The 15,762-nt window shown below is 39.7% G+C and overlaps 1 protein-coding gene across 2 annotated transcripts in view; it reads left to right on the top strand.

The window, feature by feature from the left end:
- LOC139712652 (ATP-dependent translocase ABCB1-like) overlaps positions 1-15,762 on the top strand; it is a 69,916-nt gene that overhangs the window by 9,403 nt on the left and 44,751 nt on the right. For both annotated transcript variants that reach the window (XM_071624460.1, XM_071624459.1), the window contains exons 2-5: positions 10,047-10,245; positions 11,684-11,723; positions 12,944-13,219; positions 14,103-14,236. In XM_071624460.1, the coding sequence (XP_071480561.1) occupies positions 10,088-10,245; positions 11,684-11,723; positions 12,944-13,219; positions 14,103-14,236 (608 nt within the window). In that variant the 5' untranslated portion in view covers positions 10,047-10,087. The remainder of the gene's footprint in view (positions 1-10,046; positions 10,246-11,683; positions 11,724-12,943; positions 13,220-14,102; positions 14,237-15,762) is intronic.

Consider the following 15,762-nt stretch of genomic DNA (forward strand, 5'->3'; position numbering starts at 1 on the left):
CACTGGCTCGTCTCCTTTGTCCTCATCAAGTTAAAGATTAACAAAACTCAGGCGTTCGATATAACACGGTCCCTAAACTTTCTTTTTGATTCATTTATACACGCACATAATGTTAGGCACAAAAAAAAGCTACATAAAGGTCAGATGAAATAATATGTCAACTACTTTCCTTGATCGCCTCTTATTCTCTCTGACATTTTCTGAAAAACATAATAATTTTCCTTCTCGGTTTTTTTTTAATGTAAAAATCTGAACCTTCCTTCTCTCCGCCCACACCTACATCTAAGATTTTCTTTCCTGAATACAATTTGCATTCCAAAGTCGCTCGCTGGGACATGTACACACGACATTTGCGTGGACGTACACTGTAGCTATATCTCGAAAATGATAATTACAATAATTGCACTTGCAGTTACCTGAGCCACGTCTTTGACGACACTGCACCTCACTAAACAAACAAACAAATAAGTAAATAAATAAATAAACAAACAAATAAACAAACAAACAAACAAACAAAAACCCCAAACAAACAAAATCGATAAAAGTGAGGTGGTTAATAAAGGAAATATAATGACACGTATATGATAACAAGGGGACAAGACCATGTTGCCGTACTCAATCTTATTTTGTTTTTGTCTTTTTTTCTTTATTTGTTCTAGGATGTGTACATAATAATCGGAGAAATTTTATTGATTGTAATGCTATCATTTTGATAAAATTGTATATAGCATTTCATCCATTCAATTTTTATTTGATATTAAACTTGAAACAATAACAACAGCGATAACACAAACAAAACCAGCCCGTTGCATAAAAGTTACAATATGGTAACTTCGCCATCCAATGGTAACTTGGAATCCTTGATTTTGATTGGCTATTGAGTACTGTTGTCATGGTCGTTAACACTGGATGGCAAAGTTACCATAATTGTAATTTTTATGCAACGGGTGGGTCCCAGATTACTCTGCCTTTATCGCCAAAATATTTTCCTCCTTTCCACTTAACCCCCTCCCATCCAGTGGAATAGCCCGACTTGCTTTCTGCGCCCTGCGCATGCGAGAGCTATACGCGCGCAATGTATTGTATCGAAAATAATAGAGTAAGCGTATGCAAGAAAAAGACACGAGAGTGTAGGATCAGGATCTTTGACACTAGCCTTTGATGGACGTGAAGTGACCATCATGTAATCAAGTCCAAACGTTTCTGGATTGTCTGAGCACTTTGTTTGCAACCTACTCCTACCGATCGTCTCGGTAAGTTCGATTTCATTACAGTGCCGACTCGTTCATTATGATCATCATAAATTATGATACTTCACTGGCATCTTAGCATTAATAGCAAGGGGAGGGGGATATCAGAAAGAAAATATTTCTATATATCTCATAGTGATTTGAGAGTATTTCGCTTGCTTTTTTTTGTCTGTTTGTTTACATCCAGGGTAAAATCACATTCATTTGTTACAACTCAGCTTATTAGTTACCGGATCCTATCGAATTTAGAGAGCGAGCAAGAGCTGGAAAACGAATGTCTATTAACGGATTCATGTGTTTGGAGAATTGACATGTTTTACGCGCAGTTGTTTGTGCCTGCCCCCGCAAATGTGCGTATAGTTCCTTGTTGTGCATAGATTATGCAATGTCCAACAAAGCACCACGCACGTTTTGTGAAGTAAAGCAAGAGTAAAAAGTCGATTTTTTCGGTTGTTTTTGTTGGCGTGTCAGTGTGAGAATAGAAGGGGGAAATGGGTCATACACTGAATTTATTATCGATAAATCGATGAACAGAGAAAAGAGAGAAAAGAGACAATATGCCTACCAATATACAATATATCACGGAAAAGATTGCCATCTATTCGTTTGCGGTTTATGTTGTTGTTGTTGTTGGTGGTGTTTTTTTTTTTTTGGGGGGGGGGGGGGGGTTTGTATAAACAGCTGACAGTGCTCCGCTGGATTCTGTTCCAAGTTAGTGTAGGTCGTGCCAATTTCCTGCTAACTACCTTTCTTTAACCTCCTCCTCCTCCTCCTCCTCCTCCTCCTCATCATCATCATCATCATCATCATAATTTTCCCATCATTTTTTTTCCATCACCATTATTGTGTCATTCATTTTCATGTGCATGTTTGTGTAAGGATTTTTGTATTTCATAACTCACTTCTTCCACTGCGCATTGAGCTCGTTAGTTATGTGGAATTGGCGCATTATGTATACCCAGTATTGTTATTAGTAGTATCATCATCATCATCTTCACCACCACCACCACCACCACCACCATCATCATCATCATCATCATCATCATCATCATCATCATCATCATCTTTCTGGATGTGTACACTATTAATATGTAGGTAGACCCTGTCAGTCTCCCGGTTGACAGCTCTTGGTGCATGAGTGACAGAACAAGCGTGGGCGTGGATGTCAGGCAATTTTGAAATGTTAATCCGACCAGAACGTCTCTAAACCATGTTGACAGCATTCATACTATAGTGGATGTTACAAGTTGATGTGGGCAAAAATGTTCCATGGCTGGATAGCCCCTTTTGCTTAAAAAGTTGCTGCGGATGTTCAATCGACAGTGAATAATTTGAAGAGGTGTCCTTTTTGTATCTTTCTTTCAAAATGTGTTGTTGAGTTGTTACAAGTCAAGAAAAGAAGCCTACATGTAAACCTCCCCATCTCATGTCATGTTTATACCACTTACCGGGTTGACAGCGTTGCGCCTACCATGATGATGACGGTCCCCAGTCTTTATCCATGGTAGCCTCTGTGTTGTCACTGCTCTGCCAGAGAGCCCTATATATCGCTATAGCATTACACTAGAGTCAGTTGCTAGTAACCTACCCATTAATATGCGCATGGGTGGAAACTAAGAACCATGCGTGATGGCTTGAACATTTTATCCAAGGACGTTGGCATTTGACGGGATTCGAACTCGTGACCTCCGATTGAGATTGAAGAGTCTTGGATCGACAGTGCCATTATTATTAGCCTGGCTGACGATTGTCTGCTGTATTATTATTATCATCATTACTATAATGATAAGGATGATGATGATGATAATTATAATAATAATGATGATGATAATAATGACAATAATAATTATTATTATTATAGCTACTACTGTCCTTGTCATCATCATCATCATCATCATCATCATCATCATCATCATCATCATCATTGTACTATACTTAATGAGGATGTAGATTCATATATTTATCCCTTGCTATATACAGTGTATGCTCGTAGACATGGAGTGACAATTAAGGTGTTCTAATTTTCCTTAGGCAAATTTATCGCAATTTGTATCTGTATAGTACAAGGTGATTTTACACCGCTCTGATAACCTCATCATGTACATCTTATAGTCGCGTTCTGTACACATCTCATTTAGGGTGGTCAAAGTTTGAAATGGGTAAAGATACTCGGGCGGGGGGGGGGGGGGGGGGGAGGAGGAAGTGCAAAAGGTAGGCCTATGGCTGTATACCGTATATACAGTATAGATTAGAGGCAACAAGTTCACGTGTTGGGTTTTTGATGAACAGCTGCAAGAGTTCCCTGGCGTTTGCGTTATGTACAATATGCCCTCCACAAAACAAAACAAAACAAAACAAAACAAAACAATCTGATTTTCGCATTAATAACTTCCAATTATGATTAAACTTTCCGAATGCTACTTGTATTTCATAATCTGAATATAGCATCTTTGTGTTTATGATATTATCTTTATTTTGCAGAAAACCAAGTTCAATGATCACAGAGACATGTCATACACATGTGGATCGTTTTAAAGCATGTCATGGGTCTGATTCTTTCAAGATTAGCACTTGGATGCTCTTGGAACTCAACAATGTGTGAACATAGACAGAACTTGGAGGGAAAGGATTCCTGACATGCTCTACAAACATCCTCATTTCTCTCTGACCATACACTGAAGCAAATCGGATGGGGTTTTCTGTAAGACGTGGGTAATAAGTCATAGTTTCATACCCCGAAATTGTATTTGGATTGATTCATTGTTTTTAAAGATATCGTTTCGGAGGGTTCAGTTGTACTTCTTTGGAGACATAGAGTATAGTGTATACAGCGATGTAACTGTATACTTACGGACTTCGTGCCGATTATGGCGACCATTTCGAAAGTCGAGAGTGACGTCAGAATAACTTGATGCATAGAGAGCAGTAGATATAATTCATTTCGTCATAACTTTGTCGTAATTCTCGTATGTTTGTCTGCTTTCATCAGCCTAAAAGTGCTGCCGCTGTCGCTCAGCAGAACTATACTTTCTCCGAGAAATACAGATTCTCCGATTCTTCAACCCGACTATTTATAGAGTATCTTGTCATTGCTGCTTAAAACGTCTGACAGGTCATATGATAATATTGCGTGCTTTGAAATGAGAGTAACTCATATTTCTTTCGATTTCATTGTACTATAAAGAAGCCGTTAAGACTCGTCACGGAACTTGCGTTGACATGTTATTACGATGATGAAGGCCTATCCATATTATACTAGGTCTCTATATAGAGCATCTTCATTAAATTTATGTGAACCGGCGTCACAAATTCCTCAAAAAATTCGCCAGACAGGGCTTTTTAGCCAAGGGTGGATTCTGAAAGAGCAGACAGCTTTCAAATGACATGTAATGCAATTCAGATGGACTCGCCAAAGCCATCTAATAATCGGAGAAAAGTACACACTCTTGGAATAGTGTGTACTGTATTATGAGAAAAGAGGCCCTGAAGTAGTGTGTATACCACTCAGCTGTGGTCTGTGTATCAAAAGAGAAAGGAACAAAGAACAGGATAAATGAATTGAAAGTCTGATGACCGATACTAGCTTCCAACGGTTATAGCATCATCCTTCCAAAAGTAATTAGAGTTGAAAGTGAAAAGCGTTTGAAGGTTTTCTAGTTCTTTGAATCCGTAAAGCTGAGGAAGCCCAAGTCAGGCCAAAACAAAGTGTTCTAGAAAAAAAATTAAAAAAAAACAACAACAATGCTCCATGTTGAGTACAGTCTATTTATGATCGATACTAACTTCCAACGCAGTATAGCATCATCCTTTCAAAAAGAGTTGTCAGTGAAAAGTGCTTGAATGTTTTCTAGTTCTTCGAATGCCAATCTGAGAAAGCCTTAGTCAGGCCAAAATAAAGTGCTCTATAAACTACAAAGAAGACAGTGCTCCATTCTCTTTATAATCCCATTCTTAATTTCGACATGATATTGTATAAAAGAAGAATTGCTCTTTCAGAAATATTAAAACTAAAAATTGACCGGGGGCCTGTTGCATAAAAGTTACAATTATGGTAACTTTGCCATCCAATGGTAACTACCATGGCAACAATACTCAACAGCCAATCAAAATCAAGAATTCCATGGAAGTTACCATTGGATGGCGAAGTTACCATAATTGTAACTTTTATGCAACGGCCCCCGGGTGTTCCCTTTTCACCTGTTTTGCGTCCTCACCAAGGATAAGGTTGTGTGAATTTTCGTTGGTTTTGTGATGCACGGTCATTGATACAGAAAATTCTGAAAATTCGTGTACACCGTGACATTATCCTGATGTCGAAAAACACGGACAGAATAGATTCGTCTTGTAATGTGAGACATGATTTAGAGTAATAGGCTGAAAAAAAAAATCGCATATCGTTTCGGCGTTTTCTTTTGTTAGTTGCGTGTTGAAAACCTCTCGTCGCCGTAAACAATCGAACCAGACTACATGACACATACGGGTAGGGCTTTTATTATGACGTCACTATACGTCTCACTGATCAGAGACGACTCCACAACTCTTTGTGTAGTCGAGAAAATAGATTTTGAGAGAGAAGCGGAACTCTAATCTTGTAAAATGTGTTGCCAATTTAATTATCAGTTCAAAATTCTGCTGCTGAAGTAAACTAAATGAAACGGAAAAAGGGCTCCCATACATGAAATGTAATTTATGCTCTGAATTTATTGATGATAGTATAGATCATAAAAACGATACAAACCACAGAAATGCGGTTTCTCATGAATAGATATTCATTGATAAAGACTTTGCCTGTGACGTGTCATCGCTTGCGTGGCGGCCATGTCGTCACTTCCAAAACAACTTTGAAATACTTAGCACCCGGTTGCATCGTACATGGAGCTATGATACTGCGTTCTTATCCATCACTATGCGTAGGTCCTAGGTGTGTGATGCAATGCAACCGGAAACCGAGAACATGGTAGTTTGATCACGCTGTATCCCCACTCTTTTCTATGGGTATTCGATATGCAGGCTAGTGTAGTGAGGTGTCACTCATTACATCATCATTGTAATATTCTTTTTACTGAAATAGTGGAAAAAAGTCTTTTCTCTTGTATCCGATTCCATCTTTATCCTTCTTTATTGATTGATGGAACTGATTGATCGAATTTACGTTATTAGCTATGTAGTTAATCCATTCATTCACTCATTATAACGTTTGCATACAGCATGCAAGTACACTGTACATAAAGTATGTATACTTTATGTATATTATGTCATATGTGTAGGTGCATATGTCTGCCTTTCTACATAATATATTTATATAATATTGGATGCACTTGAGTGATATATCATTCTGATATACCACGAAAGAAATACATTATTATTATAATTATACATACAAACCACTTTCCACAACAACACCACATTCAATTCCCCCCCCAAAAAAAAAAAAATAAATAAAAAGGGTTTCACTCACCATTATACTATTGTTTAAAAAATCTAACTTTTCAACTTGTATACGGACGTGTATCTACGCACAGTACAGTACAATACATGCATATCAGCGAGTGACTGCCGCAGACAGCACAGACGAGCGATTTACGTGTACTCCTATGGCATTTCTCAACCTCTTCGCGCATTTCTCAACCTCATCGCGCAATGCCACTGCACTTCGCTTTCTTTGCAAGCGATTACTGCGCGCGCATATAAAGAAACATTTGAGTGCGATATTAGCCATGTCTACACCTATCCAAAAACTTGTAGTTATACTAACTACGAGCGCAAAAATGCGTTCCCCTAACCACGACAAAACTTCGATGCCGTTCACACCTACATGCAGTTAGCAAAACCTCGAGGTAAACATAACTACGATAGAAAATAAAGGGGGCCTAGTTTGCCCATAGGGTTGCGCACTATTGTGGAAAAAACTGAGCGTCGTGGTTAACAAAACTCCGTTCACATCTGTCATAGTTTAAGCGCGCTGCCACAGCGCGCTTAAACTACGCGCTTAAACCACGACAACACCCTAAGAAATCTTGTGGTGTTGTCGTGGTGTCTTCGCCTTAAGGTTTTGTCGTGGTTTTCTAAACTACATGCGTCTACATCTACGCTAACTTGTAGTTTAGTGCCTCGTGGTTTACAAAACCTCGAGGTTTAGAAAACCTTAAGGTAAAGGGACTTAGGTGTGAACCTCACTATTGACATGACAGCAGAGTACATTATCATCTATATAGGACGTTTTAGCAGCGCATTAAAAACGCGTATTGTAGTCCGCTCAATTTTTACCGTTCAATATCAGAGCTTATTGAACGAATCACATAGACCAACGTATTAATTCCCCATAGGCTACCGTTGTTACTTGCCGTTCAAGATCACACGATATTCAATTCTGTCTCGTTTATTGCGCGAGCGCTTGCTTGATTGAAGCGCTTGATTGATTGAAGCGCTTGATTGAAGCGCTTGCTTGAAGCGCGAGCGCTTGATTCATGGAAAACCAGGGAATATTGCACTCGTTAGGGTCAATATTGCACTCATCTTCGATTCGTGCAATATTGGCCCTAACTCATGCAATATCCCCTGGTATCCCATTCATAGCCATCCAATATAATATAAATATTGGAAACAATATTGTACTCTCTTTCTCCATTGATACGGGTAATGTAAAATGCATAGGACAGGTATTATGCTAACAATATTGTATGTCATTAAGCAAACCCCTTGCAGGAATATTGATACATGGTTTTATTGTATCGAAAAAGTGGCTTGTATGTATAATGATTGAAAATATTGTTATTATCGGTGATTATTAATGAATGTATGCTCACTAACAGTATAAGATTGTATTCATTCAGTAACTCCCGGAAAATCATAACCAATACCACTATACTGCAGGGGCCCGTTTCATAAAACTTGTCATCAGTGACAAGTTGTCATAGATGTGACAAGCTACTGAAATCCTTGCATCTGATTGGCTGAGAGCAAATTTGTCGTAGAAATGTTGCAGTTGTCACTGATAACAAGTTTTATGAAACGGGCCCCAGATCGCACCAAAATGCAAATGAAGGCCCTTTAATATTTCTTTACATTCTTCTGAATGGAAAATCTTTTTGAGAAATGAATTGCTGCATCACCATTGAAAAAGAAATTAACAAAGCGGATTATAACCGGCATTGGTATTTGAGACCTTTTGTGGACGAAACTGGAACGAAATTTGCTCTATAGCTATATAATGTATTCATGCTTATATTTACTGTTGATAAAACATCTATACATGTAGGTAATAGTTTGGAAATAGGTACATAAAGGGCGGATTTAACAGTCCCGTTGAACTTGATTTGAGTCGAAATTGTTTTGTCACGCTGTTTTTTGCTGGGACAGTGTAGCACCTGTCTTAACTCTTTGGCTACTGAAAGTTGATGTGCCATATGCTAACTCTATGAGATGTTGATGGCGGATTATCTCGAGTATAGTCCAAGGGTTATACTTCCTTGAATGCCATCAGTTCTCACCATATATAGGATCTAGAAGGAATAATAGAAGCGCAGTACAAGGAGAAGAATTGCCACACTCTCTTATCTGTTTTACTTTAGAAACATTCAATTTGTGTGATTCATACCGCGAGCTGATAGTAGTATACTGATAGTCATTTACCACTTTTGTTCCCCTTCCATTGGTATGCAGTTAGAATTATAACTTCCGGAAGTTTGTGGTAGCTCAAATTAGGTCGATAGCTTAGCTGAGCAAGTTAACTTGACCCCCACATTTCATCATGGAATAGTGATATCCGATTATGAACAACGCGATGCTCTTGAACTCTCATCGCTGCAAAGTTTGTTCGTTCAATCATTAATCATGACGCAATGTACACGATTATATGATAAGTGCAATAAGCGGCCTATACAAATTAGTACCATGCAGTATAGTAACCTTGAGGACCTCTCCTACACATGCGCAACGCACACCAGGAAAACTGCGAAAGTACTTTGGAACTATTCTCCCTCTATTTGTCCCTCTATTGTTGCGGGAAGAAGTGTGTTTGTTCTTGGCGAAGACGAAGAGCGGCGAAGACGAAGAGCGACCAATGTAGAAAATTCAGGCAAAAAAAGCGTTGTACATAGATTATGCACTCAGCACATGCACTGTAGCGAATGGGCGACTTATATACAGACCAGACGGAAAGAGTATAGCCCATGAGGGTCTCAATATTACCGCATTGACTATGTGCTTGCATGGAACATTGTGGAGGAGCATTGTGGGATGTGCGTAAAAAAATCCCGATTGAGCTGTGTTGGGTGTATGTCCCACGCCGCCTTGAATACGTAGAAGAGAAAAGAAAAGCTGTTATTTATCTTGGGAGTATAGTCTTACGCGAACCATATATCACAGGAGGTGTTGATAGTCCGCCGTTTCGCATATAGTTCGCCCAAAAGTGCTCCTGGACAGGTCGGAAAACTCATTCTGATGCTGGTCAATGACCAGCCGAATTAGGTCCGTATATCACGCCAGACCATCGATCTAACAAGGGATCGACCCACGTCTTTCCCGTTGACATCTCGTCAGACTGCTCCCAGCTCTGAAGCCGTAGTCTAAATGATTCATGAAAGCGATGTGGCACAGGCAAAATCGTGACGAAAGAAGAAGAAAACAAAAATCAGTGCCCTGTGACGTCAGCTACTCGAAAGTTCTTGTCGGATTATTCATTCAATACTTGTGTTATAGCCCCCATCGTGTGCAAGAGCTCACATATAATTGTGAAGATTAATTGACGATCGAAGTTAACCATAATGACGTCGAATACTGTTCCACCACGTACAGAGAATACTCCGCTGCTACGCAATAAAGTGCCCCCAGTCACCATGGTCGAGGATAGCAGCGTGAACGGCGCCCCGCCCGACGTCGACTTCAAACCGACGAAGAATGGCGACTATGGAGCCGTCAACGGAAAGATCGACGATCATCCGAAGGCTGCCGCCGATAAGCCGGATGACGACGCCAGCGACAGTGATGACAAGAAGTGAGTGTAATTTATTATCTCTGAAGCTTGACCGTCGGCGTTTTCACTTCCCAAATGCTAAAGTAGTGATGAAAAAAAGAGAGATTATGATTATAATGACGATTGTCTTCATGATGATGATGATAATAATAACTTGATGATGATGATGATGATAATGATGATGATAATAATGATAATAATAATAATGATAATTTTAATAATAATAATAATGATAATTTTAATGATAATGATAATGATAATAATAATAATAATAATAATAATAATGATGATAATAATAATACTAATAATAATAATAATGAACTGATTATTCAACTAATACTGCTCTCAACCAGAGGGCCTTACAATTTATGATATTTCAGGGGTACCTGTTGCCTAATTCGTAATTGGGTAAAGTGGAAATTAGTTTTGATAAAACTGTTGTAATGCAGGTATAACCTCTCGGGTGAAGTTCGAACCCAAGATCTCCATTTCAAACCACAGAGTCTCAGTCTCTATGCCAATGCAGGCCTACATGTAGTTCCACAAGTATACCGCGGTGCCCACACATACACTAAATATCCAGTTCCGAAAGACTTTATTACAGTAACTGTGCACAAGAAGTTGGTATATTTCTTCTATGCGGAATGCAGTGTCGAAGTTCAGAGGCTATTCCATCAGGCTTTCGCTGTCTCTCTCTCTCCCGCGCTTATTGTTTTGTGTATAACGATGGATGTGGGGAGAGGGAGATCGGGTTCTCCGGGGCGTGTTGTAAATTTGATTGCTACCATGGCAACGGCTAGACAATAACCAATCAGCATTGAGTACTTCGGCTCTCACCATCGAATATGCTATAGTTTTAATTATTGCAATTGGCGCTTGTCCAAAATTAACTGACGACCAAGTCTTGACTTTTTCCAAAGATGAACGTGACCTTTTTTTTTTTGAAACCACAAAAGGTCATACAAATTCTTCAAAAAAAGAAAAGAAAAGAAAAAAGCTCGTGATGGAAGTTTTTGCAAACCTTGATTGTTATGTAAATATTCCGAGAGTTTAACTTGTGTCAATACAAATTTGAGAAAGCTGTATGGATTGAATGGAAATAAATTGAAATGATTGTATCTCCTCCCGTTTTCATTGAAACATCCATCTCCCCGGTCACCATGCTCTGAATTTAGCCAATTTTACAGCCAAGATTTCTTCTTTTTTTTTTTCGCTCGCTCTGTCACGAAACCACTCACGACACCCTCCATATCTTGCTCGAGGTTTTCTTGAGTCTTTAAAAGGACCAGACCTCGCTATTGAATGAACGAGAGTCCAAAGTTTCTACCCTTGTTTGAGAGTCAGATTGAGATGTGGAAAGATCTCGCATCGCTTTGTCACTGCATTTATACTTCTTTTGTTGTGTGTGTGTGACGCTTGAAAGAGTAAATATCTGTTTCCCCCTTTTTTTTTCTACCAGGACCGAAGAAGAAGCTCCTAAGGTTCCACTGACACGATTGGTGAGTGCCTCGACCTAAATCTAACCACTGGGCATTAGTATGATAGCATGTATAATTATGAGATTCATGAAATTCCACGAGTTTAGAAAAAAATAATCAGCATTGAACGTGTAATGGAGTGCAACCAAACAGCAACGATGACACGACTTGAAATTGAAAACCAACACTCTTTAATACATGGGTCCAATACAAATGAGATATTAATTTTATTATGCTACCAATGAATAATGTTTTCAACTTCACAGTATATCTATTCTTGAAAAGATATCAATAACAATGACATATTTGCATCTATAGATGCAAATAGCTGCTAGTGGTATACCTAGGATGAATGTAATCAAAATTGAATGATTCGGAGGTCACAAGCTGGGATACCAAATGTGGAATTACTGTTCATCGAAGTTTTAATATACGAGAGTACACATGCTTTTGAAGGCTTTTTCAGATATTGTAGTGTTGTTTGACACTCCACAAACAAATGTGATTTTTTTTTTCCGCTGACAACCTCTCTGGCGGCAAGTTTCGACCTTTGATAAAGAAGCACGAATAATTTGAAATACGTTACACTGAAAGGCCACTATTTTTTCCCTCGGTCACCATGATTTGAATTTAGCCACTTTTACTGCATATATATATATATATATATTTGGCTCGCTCTCTCACGGAACCACTCACAATAATGGGCTTTCAGTGTTTTCCCTTGCTTCGATGGGATTCCACCAATGTCACGAGGAGTAACTTGAAAAATCGAAAAGCTCGTCTTTCGATACGGAATACCCGCAGACCCTATGATGGTACAGTTTCGGTTGAGATGGGGCTTGAGGTTTCCTTATTTTTTAATGACGAGTTTTTGAGATAATGAGAAACCTCTTATGAAATATGAACGAATATATGATTTTAAGAGGAATTCAAAGTTTCAAAGTTTATTTGATGAAGATTGGTTTTGAAATGGTTGAGATATCCAAAACAAAGCGATCCTAATAAAAGGTGGGACCCATCTTTTATTAGGATCGCTTTGTTTTTACTTTGTTTTTGGATATCTCAGCCTTTTCAAAACCAAATTTCATCAAATAAAGTTTGTATTCCTCTTACAATTATTGCATTTTTAAAAACATTTCATAAAATGGTTTCTGAGTATCTCACAAAAAGCTAATTCTCACCTCAATCAATACTGTGCCGTCCCAAATCCCATCGTCCAATTATTGATATCCTAATCGCAGTTTCGCTACGCCACGTCTCTGGATGGCCTCTTCATCCTCATCGGCTCCCTGGCAGCGATCGTGCACGGTGCCGCCTGGCCCGTGCTCAACATCATCTTCGGCAACCTGATCGACGACTTCGTCCAGTTCGGCTCGAACTCCACCGTGAACGTGAGCGATGTGCCCACCTTTCCCCCGGGCTACGACCCCGCCAAGGAGTTCGACAACCAGATGCAAGAGTATGCCCTGATATTTGCCTACATCGGGTTCGGCGTCATGTTTTTTGGCTACTTGCAGGTGAGAAGGAAACAAGGCTCTGTTGAATGTGTTCGTTATCAAGACTAAAGAAAAATCCTCCTCAAGTGCTCCCAAATTGAAACAACAACAACAACAACAACAACAAAACCAAACAAACAACCCACAAATAACTTAGTTCTCATCCTCGACAGTATGTTATCGTTACTGAGAATGCAAGAATGCAGATGAAACTGCGCTATGTCCTTGAAACGATTTCCTATGATTTGTTTTTTTCCATGCCCCTTACCCCCTTCCCGGCCAAAGAATTAAGCTTCTGGTCTTTCTTTTTCTACGTATTTTATCTTTTCTACGTTTCTCATCCCTATCTTCCGTTGCATAAGATCTAATAATCCGATGTGAAAGCCCTAGACACCCTTTCTAGTAAAAAAGTTTCCCAAATCTGGATTCTGGGTTTGTTTTGCGTTCAATGCCGATGCTTTGCAAATGAGTGCAACCTTGTTCTCACCCACACGATGCCAATCTAAAGAGTTCTTCTCCCTTGAAATTCTGGCTACCAACATACATCCTTGTGGACGTTATCCTAGGAGCGGCAGACCTATCTATACATTCATAAATGATGTTAAAAAAGATGCCGAGATAAATACTTCTAGATAACTTTGCTTTTGCAAGTTCCATAAAGTGCAGACCTCAACAGTCTTTGCTATACGGTTACAGTATGTTTTATTGGCTTATACTATTCATGGCGCTCGCAGAAATGGACGTGCTAACTTTGGAGTTCTAGCAATGTTTTTTTTTCTTCCATTTTCATCTGTAAAGAGAAATATTATGAGAGGCTGATACTTATAACATGTATCACAAAACTACACATTTAACACATAGTCATAGAAACAATTATATTCCAGGGATTACCTTGTAATTTCAGGTATCAATGTGGACTTTAGCCTGCGAGCGGCAGATCTACAAGATTCGAACCGCGTTTTTCGACGCCATCTTGCATCAAGAGATCAAGTGGTTCGACGTTCACAAGAGCGGCGAGCTGACGTCACGGCTGGCTGAGTAAGTCTATTATCCTCACTCCCCTATGCCATTTCAATTCGCGAATTGCATCGGACACATACTGAGGCGCTATTCAAATTTCCGGAATTCATGAAGTCGTTCAGCAGACCGACAGAAAACTATAGCAATCCAATCATCCTATACTGCCGTGTGCTAGCAGTTTCGTACTGTATTTACATTCAGCCCAAACATAAACTGCAAATGAAAGAGAAAAATATAACATACAGAACGATACAAAAATGACAAAAATCAGATAAGAAATAAGGAAAATATGACATTTTGAATTTTCCATTTTTAAAAATCAAAACCTTATGTTTATTCAAATGAGCGAGCTAATGATGTCATACCTTCACAATTTTTCATGTATGTTAAAGCCTTACAATCGTGGCGAGTGGTTTGTGCGGCACGGAGACGAGCGCAACACGCTGCCTCCCCCCATTCTGTATCAAATGTCGTGACACCGAATGAGAATAGCGCTGGCTCAATGGGTCAGCGAACACACATTGGTATAAAAATTCACCTGACCCAAAATGGCTGTCCGAGCCACGCGAGCTTCCGAAGGGATTCGAATGGACGCACACTCACAGTGCGCATGCGCATGAAGAGAGACCAAAAGAGCCAAGCGTCTTCTGGCCTCTCTCCTCCAATCACCGCAGCTCACACACACACACACACACACACACACACGTGTCTCAGTGGCAGCATTGTCCCACACGTTTATGGATAGCAATGCAGTCTGGCATTGCGCAATTGCATGCACAAATTTCGTTCGTTCCGAGGAGTTACGCAATAACGTACCATTAGGGGTGACGATCGTCCGACTTTAAAGCCCAAACAAAGTTCTGGTACGCCTGCAAAAGTTGTCAAATTTCGCTCCCAAATGTGAACGTATGCTTAGGAAATGTGCAGGATAACGATGTCATCACAAGATATTCGATGGGTAACGACGAAAATGCGAAATATTAACCAAAAACATTCAGTCTCAGAACTTACCCAAACCGGGTCAGGCTAGACTCGGACTCGGGGATAACTCGGCTTCGCTCTGACGGCGGGATGAGTTGTAATGGTTGTCCCTCTGATTGTACAGTGTTGTCCTATGGGAGCGGCCTGTATAAACTAGCGCTTCGTGTTCTGGCTACTCGCAGAATGGTCCGAGTTGTTACAACGCGCGCATCAAAAACCTCTTTTGCGCGCATGCAAAATTAGTGTGCGCCTATCAAGCACCTCTAAAACAATCAAAGGCGCTTGATAAACAACAACAAAAACTCCAAAGACCGCGCGTCTCAGCAACTGAGGACCTCGCGCTGTCATATTTGTTTTGTTTTATACAGGATTACGTTAGCACGCACTTTCCTGTCCATTCAGTACTGGCGTAGCCAGGGGGGGGGGGCGATGGGGGCGGTCGCCCCCCCTAAGATTTGGACCGGGGATTTGGGAGGCGGAAAAAAAAAATGCGTGTATACTGTATGCATGCACATGAAGCGGGTCTCCTTTGCAACCTTTCATCAAATAAGATATTTTTTTTA

The sequence above is a fragment of the Diadema antillarum genome, unplaced genomic scaffold, assembly GCF_040938485.1.
Source record: "Diadema antillarum isolate AM-2024a unplaced genomic scaffold, OU_Dant_1.0 seq00001836_RagTag, whole genome shotgun sequence".
In the NCBI taxonomy this organism is placed as follows: Eukaryota; Metazoa; Echinodermata; class Echinoidea; order Diadematoida; family Diadematidae; genus Diadema; species Diadema antillarum.